Raw genomic sequence first — 19,525 nt, 5'->3', positions numbered from 1 at the left:
CTCCCTTACTCCCATCTCCCCCTTTTTTGCTTGTTTTTAATAATAGTTGCAAAGCCAAGAAGATGAAAAGAAAGCAAGCAAATGGAACATACCTAGTCTTAAATAAAGAAATTCATAATATTTCACCTTAAATTTATCCAAAATGATGAGAATATAAATGCCATCTGGAATGAATACTACTTGAATGAGTGTAAATTACAGACAGTCACGAAATCAATTATATTGTAATGAAGGATATTGCCGAGCCACTTTTACACCTGTTCTTTTAGTCTATATATTAGTAAGCTGGTGAAAGCACAAAGCAACAGATACTGCTAGGGCCTAGAAATCATCTCTTCTCTCACCACCCTTTGCATCTGCAGCTTGTAGTTATCTGGAGTTCAGGAAAAGTACTGCAAATTCTGGGGTTCGAACAAGCATAACCTTAACGCATGCAAGAGTCCATAGTTGAGAGCAGCCTCTAGAATGCTGGCTATGGCAGCAGTGTTTGAGGGAAGGAGGCTGCACGTAATTCCTCAAATCTGTCACGAAAGGCGCAGTGCGCATTTCTGCTAGTATCCGCTGCCCAGCACAAGGAGGTATGTATACAGATTGAAGGATCAAGTGATTCTTCCAGTACATTTGTCCATGGCCCTATGGGATATGAAGTCCCGCCAGGGATGCTAGCTGAACTGCTTTGTATGGGTGCATCTGTAGGCAGCAAAAAGAGCCTTTTCTTCCAACTCCTCTGCCTATGCAAGTGCAGCCAAGGTTTTGCTAAATGGGAGAGCCCCAGGCCAATTACCGCAAATAAATTGAACCTGACAGATCATGTAAGATAAACTTTTATTCCTCTTAGGATCTCATGTTAAGAAACTCTCAACACAAAATTCCACAAGGCAGAGCTGAGGAACTTTGCAATGCTTCTAACTAGACCATTTTTCTTTTTTAACGCAGTAAAAGAGCAAGAAAACATTACCATTATTCTGGCAAGATCTGCTTTGTCAATCACAACAAATGTCTAAGGGGAGAAAGGCTTGGAAAACTGCTTAGATGCTCAAGTCTTCAGTTACAAAGCCAAAGGAGATGCATTTCTCTGACTACTTCACCTTACAAAACAGCTAGGTTTCGGATTTGCTCCATTTGGGGAGAATCCCTTTTGGGTAACATTTTCAAAATGCCTAAGTGATTTAGAAATATAAGTCTTATGATTCAGTTCTCTTTCACCCTAACATTTTATCTTTGATATTTCTTACATTTAGTCAGCCTCTTCCATACATGTTGCTAGATCACAGAGGGCTAAAAAAAATAAAATTGAACTTCAGTTAAAAAAAATTATTGAAATATGAATCAATAAGGGAAATAGAAGCATAAGTCCTATTCAGGTCCAAAGGAGGGATGGAATATTCTACTTACCTGCTGGTCTGTGGCATCAGTAGGGCACTCAATATCCATAGGGCACATGTATATGTATTTATGACTTGTGAGCCCAGAGTCCTTCCCAGAATTCATGCTTCCACAAACCCCGCCGATTCCAGAGCCAGCCCACAGTGTGAGTTTTGTGCACCAGTGATTTTAGCCATCACAGTACATCATCAGCTGGCCTAAAGCTGCCTGAGTCTTGGAAGGCTTTCAGTGATTAAAATAGGCCTACAGTGCTGAAAAATGAACCTGTAACACACAGGCAATAATCTCGCATTTGGCTGCGGGTTATCACTTAGATTGGCAGCTGAATTTATCAAACCTGGATATGAGCAGTTAAAAAGCTTTCGATGATCTATAGCTTCTGTATACAACTGCAAACTTAAATCCAACTTAACATTTTGCAGGTGTGAAAATTCATGAATGATTTTTCAAAAATTTTGCTCTCTTCTCTGAATTCAACAAGCCCTTTATGTATTTACTGACCTTTGTGAGTCACACTTCAGGGGCTTTTCATAGTCTTTCCCTTTTGAGGGGGGAAGCACAGACTAAATATGCGAACAACTTCCTCCTTTTTATCAGGCCCTCTGCCATTTACTAACACAACACAACGTTCGCCTGCTGTCACATCAGACTGCCACAACCATGCTCCAAATGTCACATTAGCAAAGTCAGGTTAAAATCACTTTGTGTTATAACACTTTCTGCACTGACCTTTTGAAGGGCCAGAATGAGAGGAAGGCTTAGTTCCCCTTGCTCTGCGCAGGGAGCGTCTTTTTATTTTCTCTTCTAAATGCAAGAAGCACATGCTTCGTACTCAACAGCCTGTTGGAGTTGCCGGCTTTTAGGAACGTGCAACATCCCTGCAATCCACCGAACTCTCTGTGGTTTCATCCTATAACCTACCTGGTACAAACAGTCTTGTAAAAGAGTAAAATAGATTGCTCAAGGATTTGGGTCTCTCTATATGAAAGACACCTTGTTCTTTCCAATACGCAGGTTGAGGAGCCCAGGAGTCTGCTTCCCCTGGTGTACTCAGCTTTCCATTTTTAATACTGTTCAGGGCAGCATGTGGACCTATTTGCCTCACCAGGCTTATAAATAATGTGACCTTTTAAAATGGCCAGAACAGGGAATCTGTATTACTAATTTGGGACCTATAGCATACTTTAAATTGAGACAAGGATGCACCATGTCTTTATGATAGATGGGAATATATGTTTCCCAGGGACAAGCTATCCAGCCTGCTCAGTGCAAAAGCCGGTGTGCAGCTATGCAGGAGCACTTTAGGGGATACCCTTCCAGTGAGGTATTGCTCTTTTCCTCCTCCTTCAAACTATCAGTAGCCCCAAGATGATTTGCAGTGGCCCAGCCACTGACAGGGAGGCTGTGCCAGTGCATCCTATGTCAAGCGGGGCTTCTGAGCCCACCCAGCGAGACCAGACAAGTCCCAAATCTGGTAAAATAAAAGGAAATTTATTATTATACATATATGCTCCTACACAAGGGATTAACCAGCAAAAACTGCACACAGTCTGTCAAGGTCAAGCATGGCCTAGATAGCTCTGAATTGGATATGCAGAAAGCAGCTCAAGGAGGAAAAATGTGTCCATGGCATAGAGGTTAAAAAAAAAGGGGGTGTGGAATATAGTGAGGACATGGTGAAGTATCAAATAGCTTTGTGTCAGTAGTTAGGGATCATCTAAAACAGCACTTAGTTCTATGTACAAATGACAGTTCCCTATTCCTCTGCCTGACCCTGTTTCTTACAGAATTGATTCAATGCATTTTTCATTCTGGCAGTAGTTTGAACTAAATCACTGCTAAATCATCTGTGGTGAAATCACTTCTTTACAGGTAGATGTACGAGATCTATCTAATGAAATAATTTACTTGTGAAGAATACATCCCTTGTCCTCCATAATCATTTAAGGAAAATATTATACATGCACTCCAGTTGAAGATAAAAAATACCAAGATGGATGGAATTGTAAGCAGACATTTTTCTCAACAGTCCACACTCATGTTCTCCCTTTGGTTTCAATTTTTGAACCAATAACTCAAGAGTAAGAAAAGTACGATGCAGTCTTTTTGTTCCAGGGGCAAGGGGACATTGGAGTCCATAATAAGCTTTTTAAAGATGTTTTGCCTAAGTCCTAAATATCTGGGGGTTTTTTGACTCCCAGAGTCTGCAAGAGGGAACTCTAGAAAATGAGCTTGCTCTCGGTCAGCTTATGTGACTACAAAGGTTCTATACTGCCACTGGAAATAAAGAAATGGAAAGCTACTGTTTCCTGAACTAGCATCCCCACTTCGTTTCTTTTGAACGGTGGCATGATAAATTTTTGTTCAGGCAAGACAGCAAGATTCACTGAAAATAAACAGTGAGATGTTTATCACAGAAGTATAACAAATTTAATACAGTTATGTTAAATAACATGATTCCAGCCAGAAAATGACACCTGTGCTGTTGTAGAGTGTTACTTAAGGTCAAACATTTAGAAACAAAATTCAAAAGAAGTTTGTCTCCGCCTAAATCTATTAATTACATATGCTCATTTTCTATTACCATGTTTACAGCATCAGAATTCTTTAATTTCGGAACTGGATTCCAGGGATGATGTATTGAAACAGATTGTTTTTACAGAAACTAAAATGTCAGCTTAGAGAACAAGGTGCCAATACAATGACTGTATGATCAGCTATGACTTGAAATTAAATTAGCACTTATAATGACAGAACAAAACCAAACTATGATCAGGATACAAAAAGAGGGGCTAGTAAATTTGAAGAGCAATTTAGTCTTTTTGTGTCCTTAATAAGGAGCTAATATCCTGATTAATACTGTTCCTGGCCTCTCAAAGGTTTAATACCAAGGCCTGTATGAATTCTGCAGCACAGGATTCACAACTGCCTTTGACCGCCTACACAGTGAACAGACCCATTCTCACTGGTTTTTCCAGTGTCCTTTGTTCATCTCCCTTACCTATGATAGGTCTGTGTGTCATCTTTGTTTTCTCTTACCACTGTGATAATATTGTCCACCGTCCCAGAAGTAGTTGTCTAAAGTAAATTTTTTGTCAAATATTTGTTATAAAAATCTACTGACTTAGAGATCTGTCAGGCTTTATAACCTTATCTCAGCATCTCTAGCCTACAACTACAGAAACCTTTACATGCTGGCATGGTGTACTACTAAATAATACTCCGTTTTTGTCTGTTCAAATGCTGTAATGTCAAGAAAGAAATCTATGTCCTTTTAGTGACCTAGACAAACTTCATTTTCTTCTCTTCCATTCATTAAGAATTAAAGTTGTCCTATTTCACAGGTTTGTATCTCTTGGGGAAATATTTGAACTACAGGTTAGGGATGATGTCATTGCAATAGATCGTATTCTCTATTAATTACGTCAAATTAAATATTTTCCCATAATATATACCAGAATCTGATGGATTTCTCGTAAGCCTTCTGGCTCTTTATCCCCCTGTAGAAACTGTATTACAACTCCTTCCAGAAAAAAAGCATCTCTCCGAGATGCCGAGGGGAGAGACTTGCCAGCACACAGCTCTGCAGAGAGCAGCAGGTCCTCTCTTCAAAAGGTGAGGAGGACTGCGTGGTGAAAAGGTGGGACAGCATTGTACATCACTTGAAATTATACATCCGAATGAGTTAACTCTAGTAGAGGTACGATTCTGAATACTGATTGCAAAAAAAAAAAAAAAAAAAAGTCTTTTTTAAATTGCAGTAAAAGTAGGAGAGCTCTGAAGGAGACAGCTGACAATTTGTTTGGGTCCTTCCCACACAATATTTCTTTAGTGGGTACTAATTTCTGTTAACTTTCTGAAGCTGGATACTTCAAACTTCTGTAGACATTAATTATTGTAAAACTATTTTACATTGCTTTCCAACTTTTTTTCTTTGCTGTTACTTCTGAAACTTAGTCCTTTTCCTTGGTATTTAAGACAACCTCGAAGACATTTTTGTACAAAATAGTGACAGAGACTTACCAGTTCCTATGAAACACTGTGCGCCTCAGAGTATGCCAGATGAACTGAAGTGGAATCCTATGAAAAATACAGCTATTTCTATAACATGTGTGCTTGTCCCAGTAATAATTATTTGCACAGTCCAAACCACCTCCCAAGGGATGAACTGCTCTACAAAACACAGGCACACACAGAGCGATAAATAGGATTCCCCTGCTCCTCACACAGGCCTGCCTCTCGTGCCTGGGGGAAAATAATAAATCCAGTTCTTCCCAACGACTCTCTCTTGCTTACTGCAACTTTGGGTGGCACAGAAGTACCCAGCTAGACTTAAACTAGCCAGCTTGAGTGCTGATAGATGCAAAACTGTGGTCTCGCGTAGCTGTCATCCCAAAGGAACGGTTACCTACGAAAATGCTTGTTTCGCTCCATGGCAGGTTTCCAGCTTACGGTCTGTTCCATGTTATTGTTGCTACACTTCTAGCAGCACCCCAGTTGGCTGGTTTAAAGCTAGCTCAGGTAAAGCGAACTAAGCTGCCGTGACAACCGGCAGCTGCAGAATCAGGGCACCCTTTCAGTGCGTCCTCCCTGGCCTTGCAATTTCTATCCACACAATACGGCTTGTTCCAAATGAGGCTACTCTAGCAACTCCACACACTTAATCCTGTTAATCTTTCTTTATAAGTAATGCCCTAAGACCCCAAACAATTTCTCTAGCTCTTATCTGCCCTTTCTCCAGTTTGACAGTACACGTGCACAACTTAGGTACCTGAATCTCAATACAATATTCCATCAATAAAGATGTTAAAACTAACATATATAATATATATAATATAATAACATAACATAATAATTAGCATAATATAATAGCATAACATAACATATATAATAACATATATAATATAAAAACATATATAAAAACTAAACAAACAAACAAAACCCCCAACTACTGGTAAATAATACCAATAGGATAGATTACAAAAGGAGTAACTGGCCCAGAGGAAAACACTGCTGCTAGTAGGTATGGAACAAAAAGAGAAATTGAACAGGAAATGTGTCCAAAATAATCTGACAATAAAAGGGGAAAGCATCTATAAACATATATAAAAATACAATCTCCTTTGTGGTTTTATCTGACAGAAGACTGGTATAAAGGTGCCTGAGATAATGATAAAAAAATGACAGGTGACATTCAGTGCTAGCAAGGTACAGAGTAACACACAAGAGAAAAATAATAACAAGTATACTTATACGATTGTTGGCACTAATTAATTAATAGCATCCAGGATGAGACCTTGGACTTACTGTGGCTGGTTCTTTGAAAACATCAGTGCTGTGCTCACTGGTGGCCAAAGAAGCAAAGAGAAGATGAATGTGGTAGAACAGAATATTGGGAAAGCAGTTAACATGGAAAGGTCATTCAGCAGTGTGAGGTATGGAGGTGGATGTTTCAATGCTACATGTGGCTCTCATTAAGCTCTCGCAAAAAGGGAATGAGAGTATCAGAAGAGGTAGAGGATTACTAGAATTATAGAGCAGCTTTTACATGATGAAAAAACTAAATGGATGACAAGGACTTGCACTTCTAAAATAGAGTAATTGATAAAACAGTTCTGTAAAATGTGAATGATATGAAGAAAAGTGAATAAGACACAATTATTCATTGCTTCTCACGTTACAAGAAGCAGGGTATGCCCAATGAAATTGTGAGATAGCTGGTTTAAAACAAACAAACAGATGGAAGGTCTTTAATCGCTACATGAATAATTATTTTGCGAAACTCATTGCCACTGGATGTGTTGAAGGCCAAAAGTATAAATGGATTCATGAAAGATATGACAAATAGAGGATAAATCCACATGCAACTGATAACCTGACAGTCCAAAGACACCCTCCAGCTCAAAAAGTCATGAAAACACTTGCCTTTGGGAACTTAGAGTGTAAAATAGAAAAACAACAATTCTATACGTGCTTGTTCTGATTCAGATACCCATAACTAGCATATGCCACATCCTTCCCTCAGTATCCACTACCAAGCAGATACTGAGCTGGACAGAGCTTGTTATCTGACCCAGTACTGTACTTCTTCATGCACTAGACATACAAATAATTATTATCAGATCCAAACAGGTTATCAGGTGTTACTTCATTAGGCATTGAAAAACCAAAATCTCTGCACTCCAAATCCCACAGCTTGGTATACAGACAAAGGATAAGTTGCACTTTTCTGTTTGGCGTTGTCAGGAGGTAAATGGTATCTCTTGATAGATTTCTTAATTAACAGTGCTTTTTTTTTAATGTGCATGTGTATGTGTGTGTGTTGGCGGGAGGGAGGAATCACCTCTTTCTGTGAAGAACTGATCGGGAGTCCCCTCTAAAACAGATCAGCAGAAGGGGATGTGCAACACTTCCCTTTCATATAGTAGCTATTCAGATATAAATGGTTAGAAAAGTCATCATATACTTGGGAAATCCCAGCTTTAACTCACTTTCTGCCTGAGGAGAACTGTAATTTTCACCTCTTTCTATTTATGACCAGGCTATACATATGTCTGGATAATGACTTTCACTATTTATCCTGCTAAAAATCTTGTACAACATAGGAAAAAAGTCAAGACTGGCAGACCAGAAGACAAAGGGTAAGAGGGCCTGACATTATAACCTATTAGTAGTTATGATCCTCACTTGGATGAGGGATCCAAGCCCCAAAGTTTACTTAAGCTACATTCAAATTATTCACTGGGTTTAAAGGAAAAAACCAAAACATAGAACCAGAGTTGGAAGAGCAACTAAATCTACATTTCCTCCTTACAAATAACCTAACCACCAGTCTACAGTTTCATGCTTATCCTGTCTCTTACTAGAAACAATTCAAAGAAATACATAACAAAGGTATTAGTAGCATACAGTGAATGAATACTTGTAAACAGAGTGTCAGAATCGCATAACAGACACTGCAGAGAAGAAATAGCTCAAGATTAAATACAGCTGGCCTAGCAGAGACCTCAACTTGTAATAAAAGTCACCTGTTTGTCTCAAGTTACAATGAATATATCTACACTACCTCAGAGGTCTGTTTAACTTGTTCTTCAAAACTTCCAGAGGTAGCAATTTTATGCACCTTCCAGAGTTTAAATGCCCTTTGCATTAGAAAGTTTTTCCCAATATTTGGCTCAACTCTCCACCGCTACTATTTAAATCCCTTACTTCTCAGCCAGCTGATGAGGGCAGGACAGGCAAATGTTTTAGCAGGAATTGTCATGTATTTCAACAATCTTCTCTTCTCTAAGTAGCCTAGATCTTTTGCTTTTCATAATGAGGTATGTGTTTAATCTTCTGTCGTCTTTACACATTTTCCTTAAATCAGTACTGGACACAGTAGCTAGCTGTAGCCTTTTGGCACTGGGTAGATTAAAAGGATACTATTGTTTATACATCTCAGTACAGAATTTTTCTTTTTTTACTTCTTCATGTTTTTGCTTATTCATGTTCAGTCTGTGACCCACTGTAACCCCTAGTTCCTTTTATGTGTAACTATGGCCTGGTGAATTGCTCCCCATTTTGTACTTGTATGGCAGTTTGTTCCTAATGTAGCACCAGGTATTTGACCTAAATAAACTGCATTCTGTTTTTTTCTTATCACTTCTTCAACTTCTAGTCCCCCTTGTGCTTGCTGGCTCTCTCAAAGACCATTCTACATTTGATATTAAACATTTTAATTCATCTTCTTAATAAGCAATGCCAGTATTCATTGACTCCAGATTTAAGGTACACCTTTTCAGGACTGTACTTGGTACGTGTCTTCAAATTAGGAGGCTATTCTTTTCATTGAAATGGGACTCTAAATCAGTAAACCTTGTAGTTTCATACAGACAATACTATCCCAAACTGCTTAAGAAAATGGCATTGCCAACAAAAGAGGGAAGTGGTACTCTGCAGAGGTAGTGTGACTGAAACGCAATGCCTAAAATATTTGTTGAATCAGTGTTCTAAATGACAAGCTATAAGACAAGATAGAACCAGTGGGTTTTTGTATACCACAGTTCAGACCACCAGGATGAACTGGTATTGAAACATCTGATAGCATGCAGAAAACTATTTAGGCAGATTTCAGTTGGGAGGGGCCTAATAAATTTCCATATACTCACCACTAACTGCCCTAGAGCTGAAAAAGCAGGTTTGGGGCATGGCGGGAGGTGGTTCATGTGTGTGGTGTGCTGGAAAACTGCTACAAACCACCATGGGTACTGTTGTAACAGACTTAATTTGACAGGATGAATTGATCATTAAGCTAAAAAAACAGCGGTCACTAAGATATGAATGGCTACAATCTAACTACACTACTTATATGCAGATAAAATGGAGTGGATATGGCACACCAAGTCTACCAAACACACATTTTTGTGATTGCAGTCAAGCACTACAGTTAGGATGTGTCGGAAGTAAGCTTTCCTGACTCCTTAATTAATTCCCTTTTTTGTGTGCAAAATTATAGACTTTAATGACAGGGTGATCTTTTCCACAAGAATCCAGCTGCCCAGGACAAACAGCATGCAGTTTGTTTTACATCTTTATTGTTCATTACATGACACCAGTGATTTTTTGTTTTTTGTTATTCAAATTCTGCTCAGCCAACAGAATTCTGTACTTCTTTATTCACTTTTCCCCTAAGTTATTTTCTGGCTATCCAAAGGTACTCCTTAATCTCTGAAAAAAATTAATATTTATAAGGAGATTTATTTTCACTTTGTAAATATACTACAGTAGCAGAGATATCTGAATCCACTGATTCCGGATATTTGACACCACGGATTCCAGATATATGACACAAGATATTTAAAGTTTGAGTTTTCAGAGTTGTCACTAAATATTTTCTGTTTATTGGATTATTTGTTCAATGTTATCACAGAAAGAAAATCCACAAACTGGTTCTGTGGGGTATATTCTGAACAGATATTAAATATAAAAAAAAAAAATTCAAAGGCAATTAGTCTCATTATTTATATGAATCCTTACGGAAGCAAGAACCAAAAGTAGTTAAGAGTCTGCTGGTCTGTATTTAGAATAATAGAAGGAAACTTTTCCAGGGTCACATTGATGGCCCTGGAGAACAAGCTACTGTATCTGTGGGTGATTCAGGAGAACTGCTAACGTCTCCTTCATTGAAGCAGTTGTGGACAGCAAACAAGTCAGAACTTGGATCTGGATCCTGGATTCTCAGGCACCTTGCTCTTGACTGTAGAGTAGGCATTTGTTTGTCTATTTCTATTGATTCAACTCAGAGAAGAATATCTGGGGCTTTTACTGCAGAAATTCAGTAAGGCCTTTTCTAAGACGACCAATGGTGTTACACTTGACAAGCCACACTCTCACTCTTGCTTGGTACCCAGATCAGCCTTCAACACTAACAAGCGCCATATCATATTACCTGGCTACATGAGCTGAAACTCCTAAATTCTTCCCAAAAAGACACAACAGACGACCACCCACTTTCTTCAATTTTTCTCAATTTGCAATACCACAGACTTTTGTTCCTATCTACAAGAAGCATGATTAATGCACATTTCAATGGTATTTGTTTACAATTTAACTTTAATTTTCCTTTTTGACCTGTTCCAGCACAGAAGTCTCTTAAGTTTTCATTAATGCCTGACGGAAATAGGAAAATGACTGAAAGGAAGGTGCCTTTTAGGCTTCAGTCAGATTTGTCAGAAATGATCTGCCAAAGCGAAACATTTTGAAGGACAGGTATGTATCTCTTCTTGCAGTCGCCTGTATCACAGCAATCTACAATCTCAGGTTTGTTGCTGCCCTCCCTGCTCCTTGATATGCACACAACACTTGCCAAGATCCTCTTTCAGCTCTCACTAGCCAAACGATTTTGGCCCTCTACTTCAACTACATGTTTGACGATGAGAATAGTCCTTTAATTGCACCTATGGAAAAATTACTTCATTCGGAAAGATGCCGGTTTCAAACATAACTTGGATATTTGAGCTAAATTGACAGACTGCTCTTTATTTGCCAGTAAGGTAGGGGAGCAAAATGCTGTTACATGTGCTTTGTATCCTCTCCTGCATACTAAATCATTCCTGGGTGGTATTCATGATCTATAAAGTGGCAAGTAGTTCGGTCACAGCTATCTCTGGCACCATCTGTTTGACCACTTGCAAAACTAACAGGCTGCACAGAAGCTGAAAAGAGAGACATGACTAGCATGAGTTTGGGAAAAACTATATCTAGCTTCAAAATTAAACTAGCTATTAAAAATTTCATCACAGGGTGTCAGGCATACAGCAGTTACCCCCTGAACCCTCACAGGCTGGTTTTCCCTCACCTCTGGCAGATATGGCTGTCTACTTTTTCCATAGCCAAAATGTTTGCAGGTAGTCTCATTAACACAAAAGTTTCCATCAAAGAACAGAATATGAAGCTCCTGAGTCTACCCAGCTGATATTCTACCCTGGCAAATGAACAGCATTTTTGGCCAAGGAATCCTACTTCTGATATATGATTACCTATTTACCTGTTTTATATTTTTGCATTGAATTATTTGTGATAACTGTGCATTTTCATTCAAATTCTTAATAAAACTATAAACCACTGTAGATGAAGAAATGACTCTTGAGGTATAGAACACTAAACCTGATGATTCCCAATTACCGTGTTTGGATAATAAGCTACTAATACCTTTAATATATGCTATACTCATAATTACAATCAGTCTCATAAAAGCATTTACAAGGCATCTTTGATGTGCTATTTTTTTCCTAGAAATCATGATGATTTGTATTATATTTAAAAAAATGTTTAACGAATGAGTTGTATATCTGTCTCAAGCTTGATAGCATGCAACAGCTATAACAACAAAGGACAAGCCCATTTACCATTTTAAGTACTGGACTTAATTAACTTCTTTTCATTATTAGGAAATTCCCCAATAGTCTAAGACTTATTAAAAGTTAATGTGAATGTTTTAGAAAGCTTCCTAACCAATAAAGAATTCTTTTGAACAAATTAATAATTTCTACAATTATGCCACAAGTATTTAATATAAAAGCCTTGTACAAAAACAATACCAATGAAAGAACAGAAAAAAATTAATAGAATATAATTTGCAGTTAAAAAAAAGATAGATTACTTTCACCTATGTTGTTATACTGCTCCTTATTTCAATTTCTCATACATTTTTGTATTTTCTTTTCATTTCCAAAATTAGTAAGAACAAAACTTAAGACCAGGCCTCAGATGTGTTGACAGACTACTGCTTGCATGAGAGAGAATCCAGCCCTGCTCCTGCATATCTCCCTAGGATGCCTGGGCTATAACAAAACTTTTTCCTGTAGGTTAATTGAAAACCTTTGGTTGATGGTGCATGCCTGAATCAGTTCTGAAATAGTCATTATGCAATTTCAAGCAACTATAAAATGGGTGGCTGTCTCCTGTGTTCTTATTGACCAAACAGTACTTCAACTGGTGGTAAAACCATTGATGTTAAATACCATCTGTTGTGAAACTGAAAAATGTTATAAAGAAACTCAAATTTGAATGGCTGGAAATAAAAATCTTTATAAAAATAGCTCCTCCAGATGAGTTCGGAAGATGCATGTCGTATCTCCCCATGATCCCAAATCACATCCTTAGTGTGCAGAGGGAATGCGCCAAACTTCCTCCTCGCTCACATGCTCTAGCAGGGTACATATAGCTGCCTTAGGCATAATGCATAAGGGCTCATTCAGACTTTTGAGGAATAAACACCTCTTGTAAAATCCCCTTACAATATTTTCTCATGATTCTTTCATGTGGCTGTAAACACTGCTACTATGAAAAAAAAGGGGGGAGGGTAAGAAGAGGAAGCAATCAATATTTATCGTTAGTGTTGGGCAAGAATTTCTAAATTATATTATCATGAGATGACGTCTGCAAAGTTTTAGTGAGTAGAAATGCTTCAGGGAACATGAGTTAATACCATCAGTTATAGTTGTGAAGGCAAGAGCAATCCCGAATATTGCTTCAGTAAATTAGAATGAGTAACAGATACCCCTCAAGTGCATTATTGTTCATTAATAATAATGCCCATACAGCAGACAATTTCTGCTTAAAGGATGAGCCTTTGTAACTTGGTCAGCAGGATTATGTTTAAAGTGATCTCCTGAAGACAAAGGGAAGGCAAGATTCTTTCTCATGCATTGTCTGAAAAGGATTTGCCAGCTTTCTCACTACTACTCTCACGAGACCATCCAAATGCAATCATCTCTGGTTTTATCTCAGTCTCAGCCTAGGAACAAAAACGTGAATTGCATTCTATAAACTGTAGAAACAACTATGACACGTCTTCTATGAATCACCATTTCTGCAGAAAACTCTCCCAAGCAAGTGCCTCTTCCCGGTCCAAGTGACCCCCGACAAATCCTTGCGTTTGCATTTGTGGCCTCTGCTGCTGAGACCATTCCCTGCAGGAGCAGCTCAGGCTGAGAGAAGGCAGCAGGCTTGGCGACTCGCACTGTGGAGTGTGTTGCCTCCAAGGGATGGGGTCAGCAGTTTGTTTTCTCTGCACGCTGAGGGACTGACTCCTGAAGCAACTTTTAGCAAGCAGCTGCAGAATGTCAATAGTGAGTCTTCAGAGAGCACAAACACTAACTTAAAAGAGCTTAACAGCAAAAACCCTAAGTTCCTCTTCAGATACGGTTTTCAGAAACAACTGGATTAAGAAGTGGATGCTTAGCTAACCAGTACAGTTTTATAGACCAGTAGTTTCTGTAAGTATGAGGATTTTCTTCCAGAAAAATTCTTGGAAATATCTGGGAATATCTCAGAGCACTCAGGGTTCAAAGCACAGTATTTTAAACAGGTAACAAAACTTTCTAAGTACCTTGCTGTATCTTCCAAGCAGTTTCTTTTCAAAGTAATGGTACATATTTAAAACATCCGGAAACAAATACAACTGATACACGAGTTTCAAACTGCATAAATAATTATAATGAAAATTAAATTTTTTGCAACCTACCTTGGAATTGCGTAAATTTGATGGTTCCCATCCTCTCTCCATTTCTGAAAACAACTTGACCCTAAATAAAATAAATAAATACCTTAAAAGTTTTATAAATCTTTCATAATATAGCTTCATTAGCACTGCAATTATTTTCCACTCACTATTAAAATTACCCAGGCAAGGTTTAAACTTTGAAGTTAGCAGATTCAACCAAAGTTAAAATAACTCAGTAACACCTCCTTAAAGCTTTCTTCCACAGATTTCAAATGGCTTTAGTAAGTTGACCAGTGTTATCACCCACTTTTCATGGATGGAAAAGGAGGTACAATAAAGCCATTAATGTACTGAATCTCAGATGATGAGAGATACGCAAACAACTGATTTTCACTGTGTGACTGCTTTTATCAAGGATACATAAGAGCTACCAAAGACCACACAAGAAAATGGTTCTCCATTTCATTCATCATACGGTTCTCCAAATGGCTTTATAATCTACTTATATCAAAGATTATGGATATCTATAGCTTTTGTGGCTTGGGTTTCTACTACATCAACACGCATGTCCTAGTATTCTTTTTAAATGTAATGCCTTTAAGTCAGTACTACCCTTTGTGCTACACGTTGTTACTCTTCAAAATAACGGTCACGTAACGTTGAAACCTACTCACATATCCCTAGCAAATTACTCCCATCTTTCATCCCATCTTTCTGACTTAAATTAAGAAAAGTTCTTGTTAAATTTCTTCCTTACTTCAGCTATTTCATGATTGAGTATGAAAGAAGAGGTTTTCGTTCATTTATGCTAAGAAGTATTTTTAACATTTTGAACCTGCAGTGGAGTGCTGAGTGCTGTCAATATAGATTGCTGTTTTACTGCATCCCCAGTTTGGTTTATTATTACCATCTCCATTAATCTTTGTTTTAGCAGACATCAGAGTAAGAGAAACCAAACGGTAAGCATGTAAGGCTATAATACATTTCTCTGTGCAAGCCAGCTCCTTTTTGGATAACCCTTTCTGGTCACTAAGAGCAAGCACTGAAGGCAACCATCTGAATTACTGAAATCAGCTCCCTGCAAGGAACCATACAACAGATGTGTAGTACAGAATACTCACACCAAGTTTCCTGCAAGCCACAAAACACCATTCCCCTTTGATAAATAGAAGACAACACCCTTCAACAAGTGTAAGCTACCTTGTGCTAAGCCTTAAACGCCAAAAGCCCCAATTTGTGATGAAAAGAGAGCAAGAGAAATTAACACTGATAGTGGGAAATATTCTGGTGACAGCTGCAGAAGGGCACAGTTGAGCTAAGTCTTATCCAGTAGCTGCTAACACAGCTCCAGGAGAGAACATAAAACATTAGCAGGCAGATTTATGTGTGCACCTTAGCAGTCTTCATCCAGGTCTCCTTTAGTTTGGAGAAATAGTTTCTAATATCCCTTCATTTGTTTGAATATAATCATAACGCCTTTGGCTACTTAGTTTAAGTGCCTACTTGGTTTAAGTAAAAAATAATAGAAAATATTAAAGAAAAGAGCTGATACTTGCTGCGCAAGTATCACATTGCAGTTATGTATCTATGATCAATCCAGTCTTAACCTTGCTAAATCTTGGTTCTGTGACCTCTGTCAGACATTTCCATAGTTAAATTTTTCACTGTGTAGCAAAAATACTTTTTAATTTGATTTTAAATTTAACTGCCTTTTACTTTAACTCTGTCTCCTTTTATGACAAGGTAATAGGACTGTTAGTTGTAGTCTACTAAAGTGCTATTTATAGATAAACATACAGCAAGAATCACTGCCATCATCTGTGATGACAGTAATCTACAATTGTCATCTATTATTGATAGTATAATATACCAGCTCATGAAATTTTCCAGATTCCAAGTGCAACTGATTTTCAATATTATTTTTGCTTCTTGTAAAATCACCCACATTTTTATCATTCAGTAGGACAAACATATACCATATGCAGCTGCTGACTAGAAATAAATACATACATCCTCATTGACATGTTCTGAAAATATCAACAAAACATAAATCAGGTCTGAATGTTCTGAATAAACGTAAAAATTTGGATTTTTAAAAAATATAAACAGTTATAGAACTAGAAGTATTTGTTTTTATCAACTTCCCTTTGCTAAGATTTGTGGCTTATACTGATCTAAGCAGCAGGTAAATAAAGATATGATTGATGGTGATGAAAGAGTTATGGAACATCTCAAGTGAAAGTGTCCCTGTTATCTGCAAAAATATTCAATCACAGTGTTCTACTTTCATAGAATCATAGAATAATAGAATAGTTTGGGTTACAAGGGACCTTTAGAGGTCATCTAGCCCAACCTCCCTGCAATGAGCAGGGACAGCTTTAACCAGATCAGGTTGCTCAGAGCCCCATCCAGCCTGACCTTGAATGTTGCCAGGGATGGGGCCTCCACCACCTCCCTGGGCAACCTCTTCTAGTGCTTCACCACCCTCATTGTAAAAATTTTCTTCCTTATATCCAGTATAAATCTATTCTTCTTTAGTTTAAATCCATTATTCCTTGTCCTGTCACAACAGGCCTTGCTAAAAAGATTGTCCCCATCCTTCCTGTAGGCCCCCTTTAAGTACTGAAAGGCCGCAATAAGGTCTCCTTGCAGCCGCCTTTTCTCTAGGCTGAACAACCCCAACTCTCTCAGCCTGGCCTCATAGGAGAGGTGCTCCAGCCCTCGAATAATTTTTGTGGCCCTCTTCTGGACCCGCTCCTAACAGGTCCATGCCCTTCTTGTGCTGAGGGCCCCAGAGCTGGACGCAGTGCTCCAGGTGGGGTCTCACCAGAGCAGAGTAGAGAGGCAGAATCACCTCCCTCGACCTGCTGGCCACGCTTCTTTTGATGCAGCCCAGGATACGGTTGGCTTTCTGGGCTGCAAGTGCACATTGCCGGCTCATGTCCAGCTTTTCATCTACCAGTACCCCCAAGTCCTTCTCCGCAGGGCTGCTCTCAATCCCTTCATCCCCCAGCCTGTATTGATACCGGGGGTTGCCCCGTCCCAGGTGCAGGACCTTGCACTTGGCCTTGTTGAACCTGATGAGGTTCACAGAGGCCCACCTCTCCAGCTTGTCCAGGTCCTTCTGGATGGCATCTTGTCCTCCTGGCGTGTCAACCGCACCACTCAACTTCGTGTCGTCTGCAAACTTGCTGAGGGTGCACTCGATCCCACTGTCTATATCATTGATGAAGATATTAAACAGTACTGTTCCCAGTATAAACCCCTGAGGGACCCCACTTGTCACTTATCTCCATTTGGACATTGAGCCATTGACCACGACCCTCTGGATGCAACCATCCAACCAATTCCTTATTCACCAAACAGTCCACCCATCAAATCCATCTCTCTCCAATTTAGAGAGAAGGATGGTGTGGGGGACAGTATCAAAGGCCTTACAGAAGTCCAGATAGACATCTGTAGTGCTTCCCTTGTCCACTGATGTAGTCACTCCATCACGGAAGGCCATTAGGTTGGTCAGGCAGGACTTGCCCTTGGTGAACCTGTGCTGGCTGTCTCGAATCACCTCCCTGTCTTCCACATGCCTTAGCATAGCTTCTAGGAGGATCGGCTCCATGATCTTCCCAGGCACAGAGGTGAGGCTGACAGGTCAGTATTTCCCACAGTCCTCCTTTCTACCCTTTCTAAAAACGGGCACAATGTTTCCCTTTCATTAAATACTGGAAAATGCTAAAAAGTCATATGGGTTATTAAAAGGAATAACAATTTCTAAATACTACTGTATGAGTTCAGACATTGTTTTGGGTATTGGTCACAAACTACAGAGTCTGTACGTTACACATACAGATAATAACAGGAAAAAATAATTTTGAGAAATTGAAATTTGCTATTTATTCCATGTGTATTCCAATGACTAAATCTGTTTTCAAAGGTAAAATCAATAAAGAAACATGTCAGTAAGAAGCCCCAAAGCAGAAATCTCTAGTGCAATCCATGACAATGACAGTACATATGTATTACCCAGGCATCAAAACTGCAACCACAGCTGCAGTTACTGCTTGGTTCTTTACTCCTCAGGAACATGCTTCTTCATAATAACATGTGACAAGTAGCCACAGCGCCTCAAGTACCTTAAATCGTTAAACCTTAAAAAAAACCCTCTAAAATTCCTGTGTGCTGGGTGAGGAAACACTCCTAGATTTTTACTGCAATTTTAGCCAGCCCCAGCAGACATGAACGTAGTGTTCCTGCTATAGAATTTCATTCTGCCAACATGGCAAAAAGAACTCTCTTCATCAACACTGAGAAATTGTATAAATAGCAATACCTTCATTTCATTTTTACAAATATTAACTTAAAACAGGAATAAGAAGGAAACTAATGCAAGTCACCTATTGTGCTATGCTTTCACCACTATTTTATGAGAAATGAGACAATTACATTTGGGGTAAAAATAAATATATATGAAATATATATGAAATAAATATATAATAAAATGTTGTAGCATTTTATTTTATAAACTTACAGCAATGCTATTAAGAAATAAGCCAACCAGTGTTTCAGAAACGTGTTTTGTAGAAATGATGTACTGATTTATGGCATGAGAGGTGAGTTATAATCTGATGATGTTCTATGGCTCACGTCAAGTCATTTCTTTGCCACCAAGGTAACATACCCTAAGATTTAGCTAGAGAGTTATCTTCTTTAGACTTGAGATTCATAAATTACTAACAGTGTTTTTTCTTTATTTAAAGTAGCAGATGTTTGAATAATAGATATTCCTAATACACACATTAAGCACTGATATTACAAAAGCAAATATTAGTACTACTTCGTCCTTTATTTTTACCTCATCACATACTCCAGCACATGTGCCAGTACAGACTGCAGTTTACAGAGTGACTGTCCTGGTTTCGGCTGGGATAGAGTTAATTTTCTTCCTAGTAGCAGGCATAGTGCTGTGTTTTGGATTTAGTAGGAGAAGAATGTTGATAACACACTGATGGTTTAGTTGTTGCCAAGTACTGCTCATGCTAGTCAAGGACTTTTCAGCTTCCCATGCTCTGCCAGGTGCACAAGAAACTGGGAGGGGGCACAGCCAGAATAGCTGATCGGTCAGCAGGTGGTGAGCAATTGCATTGTGCATCACTT

The 19,525-nt window shown here is 38.7% G+C and overlaps 1 protein-coding gene across 1 annotated transcript in view; it reads right to left on the bottom strand.

Annotated features, from left to right (window-relative positions):
* The window catches only part of GABBR2 (gamma-aminobutyric acid type B receptor subunit 2), a 502,001-nt gene that overhangs the window by 196,527 nt on the left and 285,949 nt on the right, over positions 1–19,525 (bottom strand). The window contains exon 8 of the mRNA XM_075705561.1: positions 14,396–14,456. Within this exon, the coding sequence (XP_075561676.1) occupies positions 14,396–14,456 (61 nt within the window). The remainder of the gene's footprint in view (positions 1–14,395; positions 14,457–19,525) is intronic.

The sequence above is a fragment of the Pelecanus crispus genome, chromosome 2, assembly GCF_030463565.1.
Source record: "Pelecanus crispus isolate bPelCri1 chromosome 2, bPelCri1.pri, whole genome shotgun sequence".
Classification (NCBI taxonomy): domain Eukaryota; kingdom Metazoa; phylum Chordata; class Aves; order Pelecaniformes; family Pelecanidae; genus Pelecanus; species Pelecanus crispus.
This window is presented reverse-complemented; position numbering and strand designations above follow the sequence as displayed.